Here is a 14,463-nt window from a genome sequence, read left to right on the forward strand (position 1 = left end):
GGTCCTTCCCGGACGCCTGGGTCCCCTCCCGAACTCCTGGGTCCCCTCCCGAACTCCTGGGTCCCTCCCGGACTCCTGGGTCCCCTCCCGAACGCCTGGGTCCCTCCCGAACACCTGGGTCCCCTCCCGAACTCCTGGGTCCTTCCCGAACTCCTGGGTCCCTCCCGAACACCTGGGTCCCCCCTGAACTCCTGGGTCCCTCCCGGACTCCTGGGTCCCTCCCGAACGCCTGGGTCCCCTCCCGAACGCCTGGGTCCCTCCCGAACACCTGGGTCCCCTCCCGAACTCCTGGGTCCTTCCCGGACGCCTGGGTCCCCTCCCGAACTCCTGGGTCCCCTCCCAAACTCCTGGGTCCTTCCCGGACGCCTGGGTCCCCTCCCGGACGCCTGGGTCCCCCCCCGAACTCCTGGGTCCCTCCCGAACTCCTGGGTCCCTCCCGAACTCCTGGGTCCCTCGCTGGGGAGCGGGGGGGCTCCCAGGTTCTGCCACCGGCATTTTTATGGATTATTTTTCCCCACAGACGCTGGAATTCCAGCTGGGGAGGTTCCCCCAGGTGAGAAACATGCAAATGAGACTCTGCATATTCATGAGCAGCCCCTTGGCTCCTCCCACAGCGATTCCGTCGGGACCCAGGAGTCCGGGGGGACCCAGGAGTTCGGGAGGGGACCCAGGCGTCCGGGAGGGACCCCCATCCCCCACCCTGCTGTCGCAACAACCCCCAGGACAGTTGAAACGGGAGGGGGAGGAACAACGGACCCAGGCATCCGGGGGACCCTCTCCAAAGGGACCCAGGCGTCCGGGAGGGGAACCCAGGTGTCCCGGGGGGGACCCGGGTTTCTGGGGGGATGGACCCAGGAGTCCAGGGGACCCTCCGCTAAGGGGACCCAGGCGTCCGGGAGGGGACCTGGGTGTCCAGGGAGAGGGACCCAGGCGTCCGGGAGGGGGAACACAGGTGTCCCGGGGGGGACCCGGGTGTCTGGGGGATGGACCCGGGTGTCTGGGGGATGGACCCGGGTTTCTGGGGGGCTGGACCCAGGTGTCTGGGGGGGCTGGACCCAGGTGTCCCGGGGGGGGAACCCGGGTTTCTGGGGGCCGGACCCAGGCGTGCGGGCGCGTTCCAGGGCTGGAGTGCGGGCGGCAGCGCAAGCGGGGCCGCGTGGTCGGGGGCTCGGCCGCCAGGGCCGGGCAGTGGCCGTGGCAGGTGAGTCTGCAGCTGCGGGGGCAGCACTTCTGCGGGGGGACCCTGGTGGCCCCCCGGTGGGTCCTGTCGGCCGCTCACTGCTTCATAGGGTGAGTCTGGGGGTTGTGGGGGGGCTGGGGAACCCCCTGGGGCCTTGGGAGAGCCCGGGAACCTCCCTGGGCCACCTAGAGCATCACTGGGCCACCTATAATGGCACCGGGCCCCCTAGAGCCCCCTTGGGCCACCCAGACCCCCGTTGGGCTCCCTAGAACCTCCTTGGGTCACCTGGGACCTTATTGGGCTACCTAGAGCATCGCCGGGATCCCTTGAACCCCCTGGAACCACTTGGAACCCCCTTGGGCCACCTAGAACCCGGCTGGGAGCCCTAGAACCTGGTTGGGCCACCCAGAACCCTACTGGGCCACCTGAAACCTTCTTGGGCCACGTAGACCCCTGTTGGGCCCCCCCGAGCCCGTGAACACCCAGACCCCCCCGCTCCCCTCCCCATTGTCACCCTGTCCCTCCTCGCCCCCCCTCCCCCATTGTCCCCCCTGTCCCCCCCCAGCCCCTCGGGCCCCCGGGCGGAGCTGCGGGCGTGGCAGGTGGTGGCCGGGCAGCTCCGATTGGCCGATGGCGATGACGTCAGCGATGAGGTCAGCGGGCGCTGTCGGCCATCTTGGTTCACCCTGGTTTCCGGGGCGTGGCTGGCGGTCACGACCTGGCCCTGCTGCGATTGGCCGAGCCGCTGTGGGCGGGGCCGGGCTCGGGCGTGGCCCCCGTGTGCCTGCCCCGCCCCGGCCACGCCCTCCCATACGGCGCCACCTGCTGGGTCACCGGCTGGGGACACGTGGCCGAGAACGGTGAGGGGGACCCGGATGCCTGGGTCCTCTTGGGGGGGACACGGCCCCATGGCCCATTGTTCCCATTGTCCCCCGTCCCCTGTCCCATTGTCCCATTGTCTCCATTGTCCCCATTGTCCCATTTTCCCCCTGTCCCCATGTCCCCCTGTCCCTATTATCCCATTGCCCCCATTGTCCCCATGTCCCTCCGTCCCCATTGTCCCCATGTCCCCCCGTCCCCATTGTCCCATTGACCCCATGGTCCCATTGACCCCATTGTCCCATTGACCCCATTGTCCCATTGTCCCATTTCCCCCGTCCCCATTGTCCCCATTGACCCCATTGTCCCATTGACCCCATTGTCCCATTGTCCCCATTGTCCCCATTGACCCCATTGTCCCATTTCCCCCCGTCCCGATTGTCCTCATTGTCCCCCTGTCCCCATGTCTCCCTGTTCCATTGTCCCCATTGTCCCCATTATCCCATATCCCATTGTCCCCCTGTGCTCCTGTCCCATTGTCCCCATTGTCCCATTGACCCCATTGTCCCATTTCCCCCCGTCCCCATTGTCCCCATTGTCCCCCCTGTCCCCATGTCTCCCTGTTCTGTTGTCCCCATTGTCCCCATTGTCCCCATTGTCCCCATTGTCCCCCGTGTCCCCTGTCCCCCGCAGTGTCCCTGCCCGCGGGGTCCCCCCTCCAGCAGGTGGCGCTGTCCCTGCTGAGCCCCCCGACCTGTAACTGCCTGCACGGGACCCTGCGGCGGCGCGAGCTGGAGCGGCCGGCGCGGCGCGGCATGGTGTGCGCGGGCGGCACCGAGGGCCACGGAGCCTGCCAGGTGCCTATAGAGCCACCTATACACCCTATAGACCCTCGGGAGCCTCCCATAGGGATGTGGGGGGTGTGGGGTTATGGGGGTTCGGGGGCGCGGCATGGTGTGCGCGGGCGGCACCGAGGGCCACGGAGCCTGCCAGGTGCCTATAGAGCCACCTATACACCCTATAGACCCTCGGGAGCCTCCCATAGGGATATGGGGACGTGGGGGTTATGGGGGTTCGGGGGCGCGGCATGGTGTGCGCGGGCGGCACCGAGGGCCACGGAGCCTGCCAGGTGCCTATAGAGCCACCTATACACCCTATAGACCCTCGGGAGCCTCCCATAGGGATATGGGGACGTGGGGGTTATGGGGGTTCGGGGGCGCGGCATGGTGTGTGTGGGCGGACAGGAGGGGCATGCGGCCCGTCAGGGACCTATAGAACACCCTATAGATGCCATAGAATCCATAGGGTCACCTACAGATCTTGTAGAATGTGTAGAGTCCATAGGGGGGCTATGGGCCCTATGGGGGTTCCAGGCGGACTTGGGGGCGCTGGGGCTGGTCTGTGGGGCTCTATAGAGCTCTATATGGATACACAGGGCTCTATAGGTGTCTATAGGTGCTCTGTACCCCCCAGGCAGACTCGGGGGGGGCGTTTTATGTCCGTGGGTCTGTATGTGGTCTCTGTGTGGTCTGTATTGGTCTCCATGGTGCCTTTAAGTGTCTCTATGGTACCTGTGGATGCTCTATGGTGTCTCTATGGGGTTTGTAGACGCTCTATAGTGTGTCCATGGTGTCTCTATGGTGTCTCTATGGGGTTTGTAGACGCTCTATGGCGTCTCCATGGTGTCTCCATGGTGTCTCTATGGGGTTTGTAGACGCTCTATAGTGTCTCCATGGTGTCTCTATGGTGTCTCTCTGGGGTTTGTAGACGCTCTATGGCGTCTCCATGGCGTCTCTATGGTGTCTCTATGGGGTTTGTAGACGCTCTATGGTGTCTCCATGGTGTCTCTATGGTGTCTCTCTGGGGTTTGTAGACGCTCTATGGCGTCTCCATGGTGTCTCTATGGTGTCTCTATGGGGTTTGTAGACGCTCTATGGTGTCTCCATGGTGTCTCCATGGTGTCTCTATGGGGTTTGTAGACGCTCTATGGCGTCTCCATGGCGTCTCCATGGTGTCTCTATGGTGTCTCTCTGGGGTTTGTAGACGCTCTATGGCGTCTCCATGGTGTCTCTATGGTGTCTCTATGGGGTTTGTAGACGCTCTATGGTGTCTCCATGGTGTCTCCATGGTGTCTCTATGGGGTTTGTAGACGCTCCATGGTGTCTCCATGGTGTCTCCATGGTGTCTCTCTGGGGTTTGTAGACGCTCTATGGCGTCTCCATGGTGTCTCTATGGCTGTGTCCCCCCAGGCGGACTCGGGGGGCCCGGTTGTGTGTCTGTCCGGCGGTCGGTGGGTCCAGGCCGGGGTCCTGTCGTTCTCGGCGGGTTGTGCCCGCGCGGGGGGTCCGGCCGTAGCCACGGGGCTCCCGGCCCACGCGCGGTGGCTGCGGCGCCACCTCCCGCCTGCCGCCTTCCCGCCCAGCCCCAGGGAGGCGCCCCCTGCTGGGCTGGAGGACGGACTGTGCCTGGGTGAGCTGGGGAACCCTGAACCGGGGGGCACCCAGGGGTTCGGGAGGGACCCAGGAGTTCGGGAGGGACCCGGGAGTTCAGGAGGGACCCAGGCGTCCGGGAGGGGACCCAGGCGTCCGGGAGGGGACCCAGGAGTTCGGGAGGGGACCCAGGTATCTGGGAGGGACCCAGGAGTTCAGGAGGGACCCAGGCATCCAGGAGGGACCCAGGCGTCCGGGAGGGACCCAGGCGTCCGGGAGGGACCCCGGCGTCCGGTGAGGCCCGTTTCCCGCAGGGCTCAGGACCCGCAGGGCTGGCAGGTGGTGGCCACGGGCGGTGCTGCCCACGCGGGGTCGCGGCTGCAGCTCCACGGCGCCTTCGTGGGCGCCGGGCGGGGCCACGCCGTGGCGCTGCTGCGGCTGCAGCGCCCCCTGCAGCTCGGGAGGAGCCTGCGCCCGCTCTGCCTGCCCTACGGGGACCACCGGCCGCCCCCGGGGACGCGCTGCTGGACCCTCCTGGGGCCGCGGGGTGAGTGGCGCCGGGCAGCCCGTGTCACCCCATCACCCCATGTCACCCTGTGTCACCTGCACCCCAGTGTCCCCCTCCCCGGTGTCCCCCTCCCCGGTGTCCCCCTCCCCGGTGTCCCCATCCCCGGTGTCCCCATTTCTGGTGTCACCTCCATCCTTGTTGTCTCCATCCCTGGTGTCACTCTTGGCCCTGATGTCCCCAACCTTGGTGTCGCCAGTTTCAGTGTCACCTCCATCCCTGGTGTTGCCATCTCTTGTGTCCCCCCCGGTGACATCCCCATGTCCCCCGCCATGTCCTCTCATAACCCCCGTGTCCCCCCAAATCCCCATGATCCCCATGTCCCTGTGTCCCCGTGTCCCCCCCTGTCCCCATGTCCCCCGTCCCCATGTCCCCTGTCCCCGTGTCCCCCCATATCCCCATGTCCCTTTGTCCCCCCCGTCCCCATGTCCCCCGTCCCCATGTCCCCCGTCCCGTGTCCCCCCATATCCCCATGTCCCTGTGTCCCCGTGTCCTCCCACATCCCCATGTTCCCCTGTCCCCATGTCCCCTGTCCCATGTCCCCCCATATCCCCATGTCCCTTTGTCCCCCCCTGTCCCCATGTCCCCCCGTCCCCACGTCCCCCGTCCCGTGTCCCCCAGGCCCCTGGGTCCCCGAGCAGCTGCTCAGCGTGGAGGTGACAATGGCCGAGTCCTGCGGGGACGCTGGGGACCCCGAGGGGACCCCGACCCCCCCTGACACCATCTGTGTCACCGGCCCCGAGAGCGACAGCGCCTGCCAGGTCCCCAAACGGCCTCCCGGGGTCCCCATGTCCCTTTTGAGTCCTTTGGGGGGTCCCAAACATCCCTTTTGGGGTCCCCAGATCCCTTTTGGGGGGTTTTGGGGTCCCAGGGTCCCATTTTGGAGTCCCCGTGTCTCATTCTGGGGTCCCTTTTGGGTGGGTTGGGGTCCTTTTTGGGGTCCCTGGTGTCCTCATGTCCCTTTTTGGGGTCCCTTCTGGGATGTTTTGGGGTCCCTCGGGGTGTCTCCCTTTGCGGGGGGGTGACCCCAGGACACTCCGTCCCCACTTTCGGGGTGTCCTCCCCCCCGCCATGACCCTGACTTTGGGGTGTCCCCGCAGGCGCCGCCGGGGTCCCCCCTGTTCTGCCTGGAGCGGGGGGTCTGGTTCCTGCTGGGGGTGGCCGGCGGGGGGGGCTGCGGGGCCCAGGGCCCCCCCAAGTTCACGGCCGCCCCCCAATACGAGCGCTGGATTCTGGGGGTCACCCGGGAGGCCTATTTCAGCCAGACCCCCCCCGACCCCCGCGAGGAAGAGGAGGAAGAGGAGGACGGGGGGGACCCCGACATCTGGGGGGACCCCGACAGCTGGGAGGAGCCTGGAGACTGGGGGGACACCCCAACAATGGGGGACCCAGGCGTCCGGGAGAGCCCTGGAACCACGCGGGACCCAGGCGTCCGGGAGAACACCAGTACTACAGGGGACCCAGGAGTCCGGGGGAACCCTGAAATCACAGAGCACCCCAGGACCACTGAGGACCCAGGCATCCGGGAGCACCCCAATACTATAGGGAACCCCAGGATCACTGAGGACCCAGGCATCCGGGAGGACCCCAATACTATAGGGAACCCCAGGATCACTGAGGACCCAGGCGTCCGGGAGCACCCCAATACTATAGGGAACCCCAGGATCACTGAGGACCCAGGCATCCGGGAGGACCCCAACGCTACAGGGAACCCCAGGATCACTGAGGACCCAGGCGTCCGGGGGGACCCCAATACTACAGGGAACCCCAGGATCACTGAGGACCCAGGCGTCCGGGAGCACCCCAATACTATAGGGAACCCCAGGATCACTGAGGACCCAGGCATCCGGGAGCACCCCAATACTATAGGGAACCCCAGGATCACTGAGGACCCAGGCATCCAGGAGCACCCCAATACTACAGGGGACCCAGGCATCCGGGGGGACCCAGGCCTCCTGGAGCACCCCAAAGCCAGTGAGGACCCAGGCGTCCGGGGAAACCCCCCCCGCCACAGGGGACCCAGGCATCCGGGAGCACCCTGAAACTGCAGGGGACCCTGGGGTCCGGGGGGACCCAGGCGTCCGGGGGGGACCCAGCCGTCCGGCTGCTTCCATACAAGGCCACCAAGGGGCCCGCGTGCAGTGACGTCACCCGGGGGGGCCACACCCCATCCCAGCCATGGAGGACCTGGGTAAGGACTGCGTCCGTCTGTCCGTCCGTCCGTCGGTCCTGGGCGGGGGGGGGGGGGACCTGGACGCCTGGGTCCCTCCTGAACTCCTGGGTCCCCTCACACCCCCTCCCCAGACGCCCTATTGGCTGACCTGGAGATGACGTCACGGCTGGCGCGCCCCCCCTCCCCCCCCGGCGGGGACATCCCCCCACCCCGACCACCGCTCCCCTACGGTCATGTGAGCGACAGGGACACTGGGGACACTGGGGACACTGGGGGACACTGGGGGCACTGGGGACATTTGGGGCACTGGGAGCACTGGGGGACACTGGGGGCACTGGGGACATTGGGGGCATTGGGGGCACTGGGGACACTGGGAGCACTGGGGGACACTGGGGGCACTGGGGACATTGGGGACATTGGGAGCACAGGGGACACTGGCAGCACTGGGGGACACTGGGGACATTGGGGGCACTGGGGACACTGGGGACACTGGGGACACTGGGGGCACTGGGGGCACTGGGGGGTGTCGATGTCTCATGTCCCCATTTAACCCCCCAATGTTTCTGTCCCCAGGTGCCGGGGGGGGACACGGAGCAGCTTTACAGGTCTGGGGGGGAACATGGGGACATTGGGGGGCAATGGGGACAACGGGGAGACAATGGGATAGTGGGGATAATGGGACAATGGGGATAATGGGGACAATGAGGACATGGGGACGTTGGGGACAATGAGGATATGGGGACAATGGGGATAATGGGGACAATGGGGACATGGGGATGTTGGGGACAATGGGACAATGGGGATAATGGGGACAATGGGGATAATGGGGACATGGGGACGTTGGGGACAATGGGACAATGGGGATAATGGGACAATGGGGACATGGGGACGTTGGGGACAATGGGGATAATGGGGACAATGAGGACATGGGGACATTGGGGACAATGAGGATATGGGGACAATGGGGATAATGGGGACAATGGGGATAATGGGACAATGGGGACAATGGGGACATGGGGACGTTGGGGACAATGGGGATATGGGGACAGGGGACGTTGGGGACAATGGGGACAATGGAGACATGGGGATGTTGGGGACAATGGGGATATGGGGACAATGGGGATAATGGGATAATGGGGACAGGGGGATGTTGGGGACAACGGGGATATGGGGACAATGGGGACAATGGAGACATGGGGACGTTGGGGACAATGGGGATATGGGGACAATGGGGATAATGGGATAATGGGGACAGGGGGATGTTGGGGACAACGGGGATATGGGGACAATGGGGACAATGGGGACACGGGGCCATTGGGGCCATGGGGCCGTGTCCCCTCCCCCAGCTCGGTGTGGAGGCCCCGCCCCCCCCGGGCCCCGCCCACCCTGGGGCAGCTCGAGCGCCTCCTGCAGGACCTGGACGGCACCCAGGGGGGACCCGCAGGTACCGGCACCCCAAAAACTCCCAAATCACCCCCAAATCAGAGCTGAAGTCACCCCAAAGATCCCCCAAATCACCCCCAAACCCTTCAACAGCAGCCCCCAAATCACTCCCTAAATGGCCCCAAATCCCCCTCCAGCTGAACTCGAGCCCCACGTCTCCCCCACGAAGACCCCAGAGCTCCCACCTCCCCCCAAATCTGGGGCGCAGTGAGTACCTCCCCAGCCCCCGACCCCCCAAACCCGCCATTTTCACCCCACAACTCCCCCCATGCCCCGTAGAAATGTGGGGGCGCCCCCCTCCTCGGCCATGCAGGAGCTGGACCGTTTGATGGCCTCACTCGCCGACTTCAACCTTCACCCCCCCGTAAGTCCCAGGGGGTTTTGGGGTGTCCCCCCCCACATGACCCCTCCCCACCCATAAGTTTCTTTTGGGGTCATTTCCCCCCCCAGCCCCCCCAAAAATTGGGGGGTCCCAGCGGGGGGAACCTTGAGGAGCTTCTGGTGACACTGGAGCAGGACCTGGCCAGTCGGGGAGTCCCCACGCAGGACAAGGGGGTTTGTGGGGGTTGTCGGCGGCCAATCGCGGGCAAGGTAGGTTTGTGGGGTCCCCCTGGGGCGGGGGGGGAACCCAAAGGTGGGGGAGACCCCAAAAAGTTGGGGGTTTTTGTGGGGAACCCCAAAGTTGGGGCTTTTTTGGATGGGGATGGTCCCTCATTGAACCCCAACAATGGGGGGTCCTTTGGTGCCCCCTCCAAGTGGGGTGTCCCCCAACTGGAGGGTGTCCCTAATGTCCCCCCAGGCTCTGGTGGCTTTGGGGCGCCTCTGGCACCCCGAACATTTGGTGTGTGGCCATTGCGGGGGGGCCCTGGGGGGGTCCCCGTTTCTGGAGCGGGGGGGGGTCCCCTATTGCGCCCCCGACTACGGACGCCTCTTTGCCCCCAAATGCGCCCAGTGCCACCAGCCCGTGCTGCAGGTGACAATGGGGACACGGGGGATGGGGGGACATGAGGGGACATGGAGGGACGTGGGACCTTATAGGGGGACATGGCGGGATGTGGGGGGACATGGAGGTTGGGGGGGATATGGGACCTTATGGGGGGACATGGGAACTTATGGGGGGTCAGAGGGAGATGTGGGGGTCAGGAGGGGACATGGGAACTTCTGGGGGGATATGGGGGGACATGGAGGGACGTGGTGGGATGTGGGGGACATGGGACCTTATGGGGGGACATGGGACCTTATGGGGGGTCAGGGGGATGTGGGACCTTCTGGGGGCCATGGGGGTCATGGGAGGCCGCGTGGGGACACGGGGTGGCGGGAGCTCCCGGGTGACGTCCCCACGTCCCCGTGTCCCCAGGAGGTGGTGACGGCGCTGGGACACACGTGGCACCCGCAGCACTTCTGCTGCGCCCACTGCGGGAAGGCCCTGGGGGACCACGGTGGGTGCCCTGTCCCCACGTCCCCCCCTCCCCAGTGCCCCTGTCCCCACGTCCCCCCATCCCCCAGTGCCCCTGTCCCCACATCCCCCCCTCCCCAGTGCCCCTGTCCCCACGTCCCCCCCTCCCCAGTGCTCCTGTCCCCACGTCCCCCCCTCCCCAGTGCCCCTGTCCCCACGTCCCCCGCTCCCCAGTGCCCCTGTCCCCACGTCCCCCCCTCCCCAGTGCCCCTGTCCCCACGTCCCCCGTTCCCCAGTGCTCCTGTCCCCACATCCCCCGTTCCCCAGTGCTCCTGTCCCCACATCCCCCCCTCCCCAGTGCCCCTGTCCCCACGTCCCCCGCTCCCCAGTGCCCCTGTCCCCACGTCCCCCCCTCCCCAGTGCCCCTGTCCCCACGTCCCCCGTTCCCCAGTGCCCCTGTCCCCACGTCCCCCCCTCCCCAGTGCCCCTGTCCCCATGTCCCCCCCTCCCCAGTGCCCCTGTCCCCACGTCCCCATCACAGAATCACAAAATGTCAGGGATTGCCCATGTCCCCCTGTCCCCATGTCCCCCTGTCCCCCCATCCCCCAGTGCCCCTGTCCCCATGTCCCCATCACAGAATCACAGAATGTCAGGGATTGCCCATGTCTCCCTGTCCCCATGTCCATGTCCCCATGTCCCCCTGTCCCCTCGTCCCCCCATCCCTCTGTCCCTCTGTCCCCATGTCCCCCCGTCCCCATGATGTCCCCCCGTCCCCCCGTCCCCCCGTCCCCATGTCCCCCCATCCGCCCATCCCCATGGCCCTGTGACGTCCCTATGATGCCCTTGTGATGTCCCCGTGGTGTCCCCTCGATCCCGTGATGTCCCTCGATGTCCCCCGCTGATGTCCCCGTGCTGTCCCTCGATCCCGTGATGTCCCACGATGTCCCCCGCTGATGTCCCCGTGCTGTCCCCTCGATCCCGTGATGTCCCTCGATGTCCCCCCGCTGATGTCCCCGTGCTGTCCCCTCGATCCCGTGATGTCCCTCGATGTCCCCCGCTGATGTCCCCGTGCTGTCCCTCGATCCCGTGATGTCCCACGATGTCCCCCGCTGATGTCCCCGTGCTGTCCCCTCGATCCCGTGATGTCCCTCGATGTCCCCCCGCTGATGTCCCCGTGCTGTCCCCTCGATCCCGTGATGTCCCTCGATGTCCCCCCGCTGATGTCCCCGTGCTGTCCCCTCGATCCCGTGATGTCCCACGATGTCCCCCGCTGATGTCCCCGCGCTGTCCCCTCGATCCCGTGATGTCTCCTTCTGTCCCCGCTGATGTCCCCGCGCTGTCCCCTCGATCCCGTGATGTCCCACGATGTCCCTGCTGATGTCCCCGTGCTGTCCCCTCGATCCCGTGATGTCCCTCGATGTCCCCCGCTGATGTCCCCGCGCTGTCCCCTCGATCCCGTGATGTCTCCTTCTGTCCCCGCTGATGTCCCCGCGCTGTCCCCTCGATCCCGTGATGTCCCTCGATGTCCCCGCTGATGTCCCCGCGCTGTCCCCTCGATCCCGTGATGTCCCTCGATGTCCCCGCTGATGTCCCCGCGCTGTCCCCTCGATCCCATGATCCCCCCTCGATGTCCCCCCGCTGATGTCCCCGTGCTGTCCCCTCGATCCCGTGATGTCCCTCGATGTCCCCCGCTGATGTCCCCGTGGTGTCCCCTCGATCCCGTGATGTCCCTCGATGTCCCCGCTGATGTCCCCGCGCTGTCCCCTCGATCCCGTGATGTCCCTCGATGTCCCCGCTGATGTCCCCGCGCTGTCCCCTCGATCCCGTGATGTCCCTCGATGTCCCCCCGCTGATGTCCCCGCGCTGTCCCCTCGATCCCGTGATGTCCCCTTCTGTCCCCGCTGATGTCCCCGTGCTGTCCCCTCGATCCCGTGATGTCCCTCGATGTCCCCCCGCTGATGTCCCCGCGCTGTCCCCTCGATCCCATGATGGCCCTCGATGTCCCCGCTGATGTCCCCGCACTGTCCCCTCAATCCCGTGATGTCCCACGATGTCCCCTGCTGATGTCCCCGCGCTGTCCCCTCGATCCCGTGATGTCCCTCGATGTCCCCCCGCTGATGTCCCCGCGCTGTCCCCTCAATCCCGTGATGTCCCCTTCTGTCCCCGCTGATGTCCCCGTGCTGTCCCCTCGATCCCGTGATGTCCCACGATGTCCCCCCGCTGATGTCCCCGTGCTGTCCCCTCGATCCCGTGATGTCCCTCGATGTCCCCCCGCTGATGTCCCCGCGCTGTCCCCTCCATCCCGTGATGTCCCTCGATGTCCCCCGCTGATGTCCCCGCGCTGTCCCCTCGATCCCGTGATGTCCCACGATGTCCCCCGCTGATGTCCCCGCGCTGTCCCCTCCATCCCGTGATGTCCCCTTCTGTCCCCGCTGATGTCCCCGCGCTGTCCCCTCGATCCCGTGATGTCCCTCGATGTCCCTGCTGATGTCCCCGCGCTGTCCCCTCGATCCCGTGATGTCCCCTTCTGTCCCCGCTGATGTCCCCGTGCTGTCCCCTCGATCCCGTGATGTCCCACGATGTCCCCCCGCTGATGTCCCCGTGGTGCCCCCTCGATCCCGTGATGTCCCTCCATGTCCCCCCGCTGATGTCCCCGTGCTGTCCCCTCGATCCCGTGATGTCCCACGATGTCCCCCCGCTGATGTCCCCGCGCTGTCCCCTCGATCCCGTGATGTCCCTCGATGTCCCCCCGCTGATGTCCCCGCGCTGTCCCCTCCATCCCGTGATGTCCCCCCGCTGATGTCCCCGCGCTGTCCCCGGTGCCGCAGGGTTCGTGGAGCAGGACGGCCGCCCCTTCTGTCCCCGCGACTTCTCGCTGCTGTTCTCCCCGCGCTGCCCGGGCTGCTCGGCTCCCGTTGTCACCGAGTTCGTGGCCGCCATGGGGGGGCTGTGGCACCCGCGGTGCTTCGTCTGCCAGGTGACACCCTGGGAACCCCCACCCGTGTCCCCTGGGACACCCCACCCGTGTCCCTTGGGAACCCCCACCCGTGCCCCTGGGACACCCCCACCCGTGTCCCTGCATCTCTGTGCCCCTGGGGTCCCCCGGCCCATGTCTCCTGGTCCTTGGTGTCCCTGGTGTCCCCATGTCTCCATCTCCCCGTGATCCCCGGTGTCCCCATGGGCCCCGGTGTCCCCATGTTCCCTGTGTGTCCCCATCCCTGGTGTCCCACATCCCATGTCCCCGTATCCCTAATGTCCCCACGTCCCCAGGTGTGCTCCTCCCCCTTCCCCAGCGGCACCTTCTTCGAGGACAACGGGCGCCCCGTGTGCGAGCGGCACCGCCGCGTGTCCCCGGTGTCCCCGGTGTCCCCAGTGACGGGTCCCGGGGTCCCCGCGGCTGAACGTGCACAATAAAACACCCCAAAGTGACGGGATTTGAAATCGGTTTGGGGGGATTTGGTGCCTCACATCACAGGGTGATCCCAAAATAACAGTAGGGGGTCAGGGTTGCGTTATGGCTGGGTTAGGGTTGGGTTGGGTTAGGCTTGGGTTAGGCTTGGGTTAGGGTTAGGCTCGGGTTAGGCTTAGGGTTAGAGTCGAGGACTCTCTCGGTGCGCCCAGGGGATTTCTCTGGAGAGACTCCTCGTCTCGGTCGGGTCGTCTCGGTTCTGACTCTGCACTCGAACGGCAAAAGCTACAGCAGAAGCTGCTGTGAGCAGAGGCCACTGTATGAACTGGACAAGGAGGGAAAGGCTGCGGGCAAAGCGCGGTGCTGCACCGGCCGCCCCAATGCGGTGCCGCGGCGGGTCTCAGTGCTGCCGCCCTGCGGACAAAGCGCGGTGCTGCACCGGCCGCCCCAATGCGGTGCCGCGGCGGGTCTCAGTGCTGCCGCCCTGCGGACAAAGCGCGGTGCTGCACCGGCCCCCCCAATGCGGTGCCGCGGCGGGTCTCAGTGCTGCCGTCCTGTGGACAAAGCGCGGTGCTGCACCGGCCGCCCCAATGCGGTGCTGCGGCGGGTCTCAGTGCTGCCGCCCTGTGGCGAAACTCGGGTACTGCAGCGCACGGCCAGGGGGCAGGGACGCTGTTTGCCCCGAAGCAGTCAGAGGTGCCAGACAAGAAACACAAGCAGTCAGAGGTGCCAGATAAGAAAGAACCGTCAGAACCGGCAGGAGCTGCGGCTTCACAGCTCCATCAGCGTTGATCTTATGACTCTGATGTTGATGCGAGCCATTTTGACTTACATTATGCTACAGTGTTCTGTTTGGCACTGCTAGTGGGTAACAAATAATTGTGCTGTACCACAGCACGAGATGATAATATAAGGAAGATGGCTCAGCCTCAGATAGGGCAGACGTGAAAGGAAGGGTGGGCTACACTGTCTATACATGCTGGATTTTAGGAAAAATAAATTTATCACGGCCTTATTCAAATCTGACTGTCTAAAGCCAGGCATTTCTG

The 14,463-nt window shown here is 65.8% G+C and overlaps 2 protein-coding genes across 2 annotated transcripts in view; both read left to right on the forward strand.

Annotated features, from left to right (window-relative positions):
- Nucleotides 1-7,035, forward strand: part of LOC309452298 (serine protease 53-like) — a gene marked incomplete at both ends in the record, with an annotated part of 63,705 nt that extends 56,670 nt beyond the window's left edge. Inside the window, 10 exon segments of the mRNA XM_082076937.1 lie at nt 521-553; nt 1,122-1,290; nt 1,746-2,004; nt 2,007-2,040; nt 2,693-2,856; nt 4,249-4,524; nt 4,600-4,975; nt 5,615-5,754; nt 6,094-6,385; nt 6,422-7,035. Of these exon segments, the coding sequence (XP_081933063.1) occupies nt 521-553; nt 1,122-1,290; nt 1,746-2,004; nt 2,007-2,040; nt 2,693-2,856; nt 4,249-4,524; nt 4,600-4,975; nt 5,615-5,754; nt 6,094-6,385; nt 6,422-7,035 (2,357 nt within the window).
- Nucleotides 7,036-7,742: 707 nt separating this feature from the next.
- Nucleotides 7,743-13,433, forward strand: LOC309452299 (transforming growth factor beta-1-induced transcript 1 protein-like). Its single transcript, XM_082076938.1, has 9 exons — nt 7,743-7,771; nt 8,513-8,610; nt 8,747-8,816; nt 8,889-8,973; nt 9,060-9,200; nt 9,409-9,582; nt 9,967-10,048; nt 12,834-12,982; nt 13,276-13,433. The coding sequence occupies exons 4-9, from the start codon at nt 8,917-8,919 to the stop codon at nt 13,417-13,419; spliced, it is 747 nt and encodes a 248-aa protein (XP_081933064.1). The 5' UTR covers nt 7,743-7,771; nt 8,513-8,610; nt 8,747-8,816; nt 8,889-8,916; the 3' UTR covers nt 13,420-13,433.
- The last annotated feature ends 1,030 nt before the right edge of the window (nt 13,434-14,463 follow it).

This window comes from Streptopelia decaocto (assembly GCF_964273445.1).
Source record: "Streptopelia decaocto genome assembly, contig: HAP1_SCAFFOLD_261, whole genome shotgun sequence".
NCBI lineage: Eukaryota > Metazoa > Chordata > Aves > Columbiformes > Columbidae > Streptopelia > Streptopelia decaocto.

What these genes read in the sequence shown, in the direction of transcription:
- LOC309452299 (XM_082076938.1), top strand. Translation starts at nt 8,917, where the DNA reads ATGCAGGAGCTGGACCGTTTGATGGCCTCACTCGCCGACTTCAACCTT. An exon ending in GAAGGCCCTGGGGGACCACG is followed by an intron (nt 10,049 to 12,833) that starts GTGGGTGCCCTG and finishes CCGGTGCCGCAG; the next exon opens with GGTTCGTGGAGCAGGACGGC. An exon ending in CGCGGTGCTTCGTCTGCCAG is followed by an intron (nt 12,983 to 13,275) that starts GTGACACCCTGG and finishes CCACGTCCCCAG; the next exon opens with GTGTGCTCCTCCCCCTTCCC.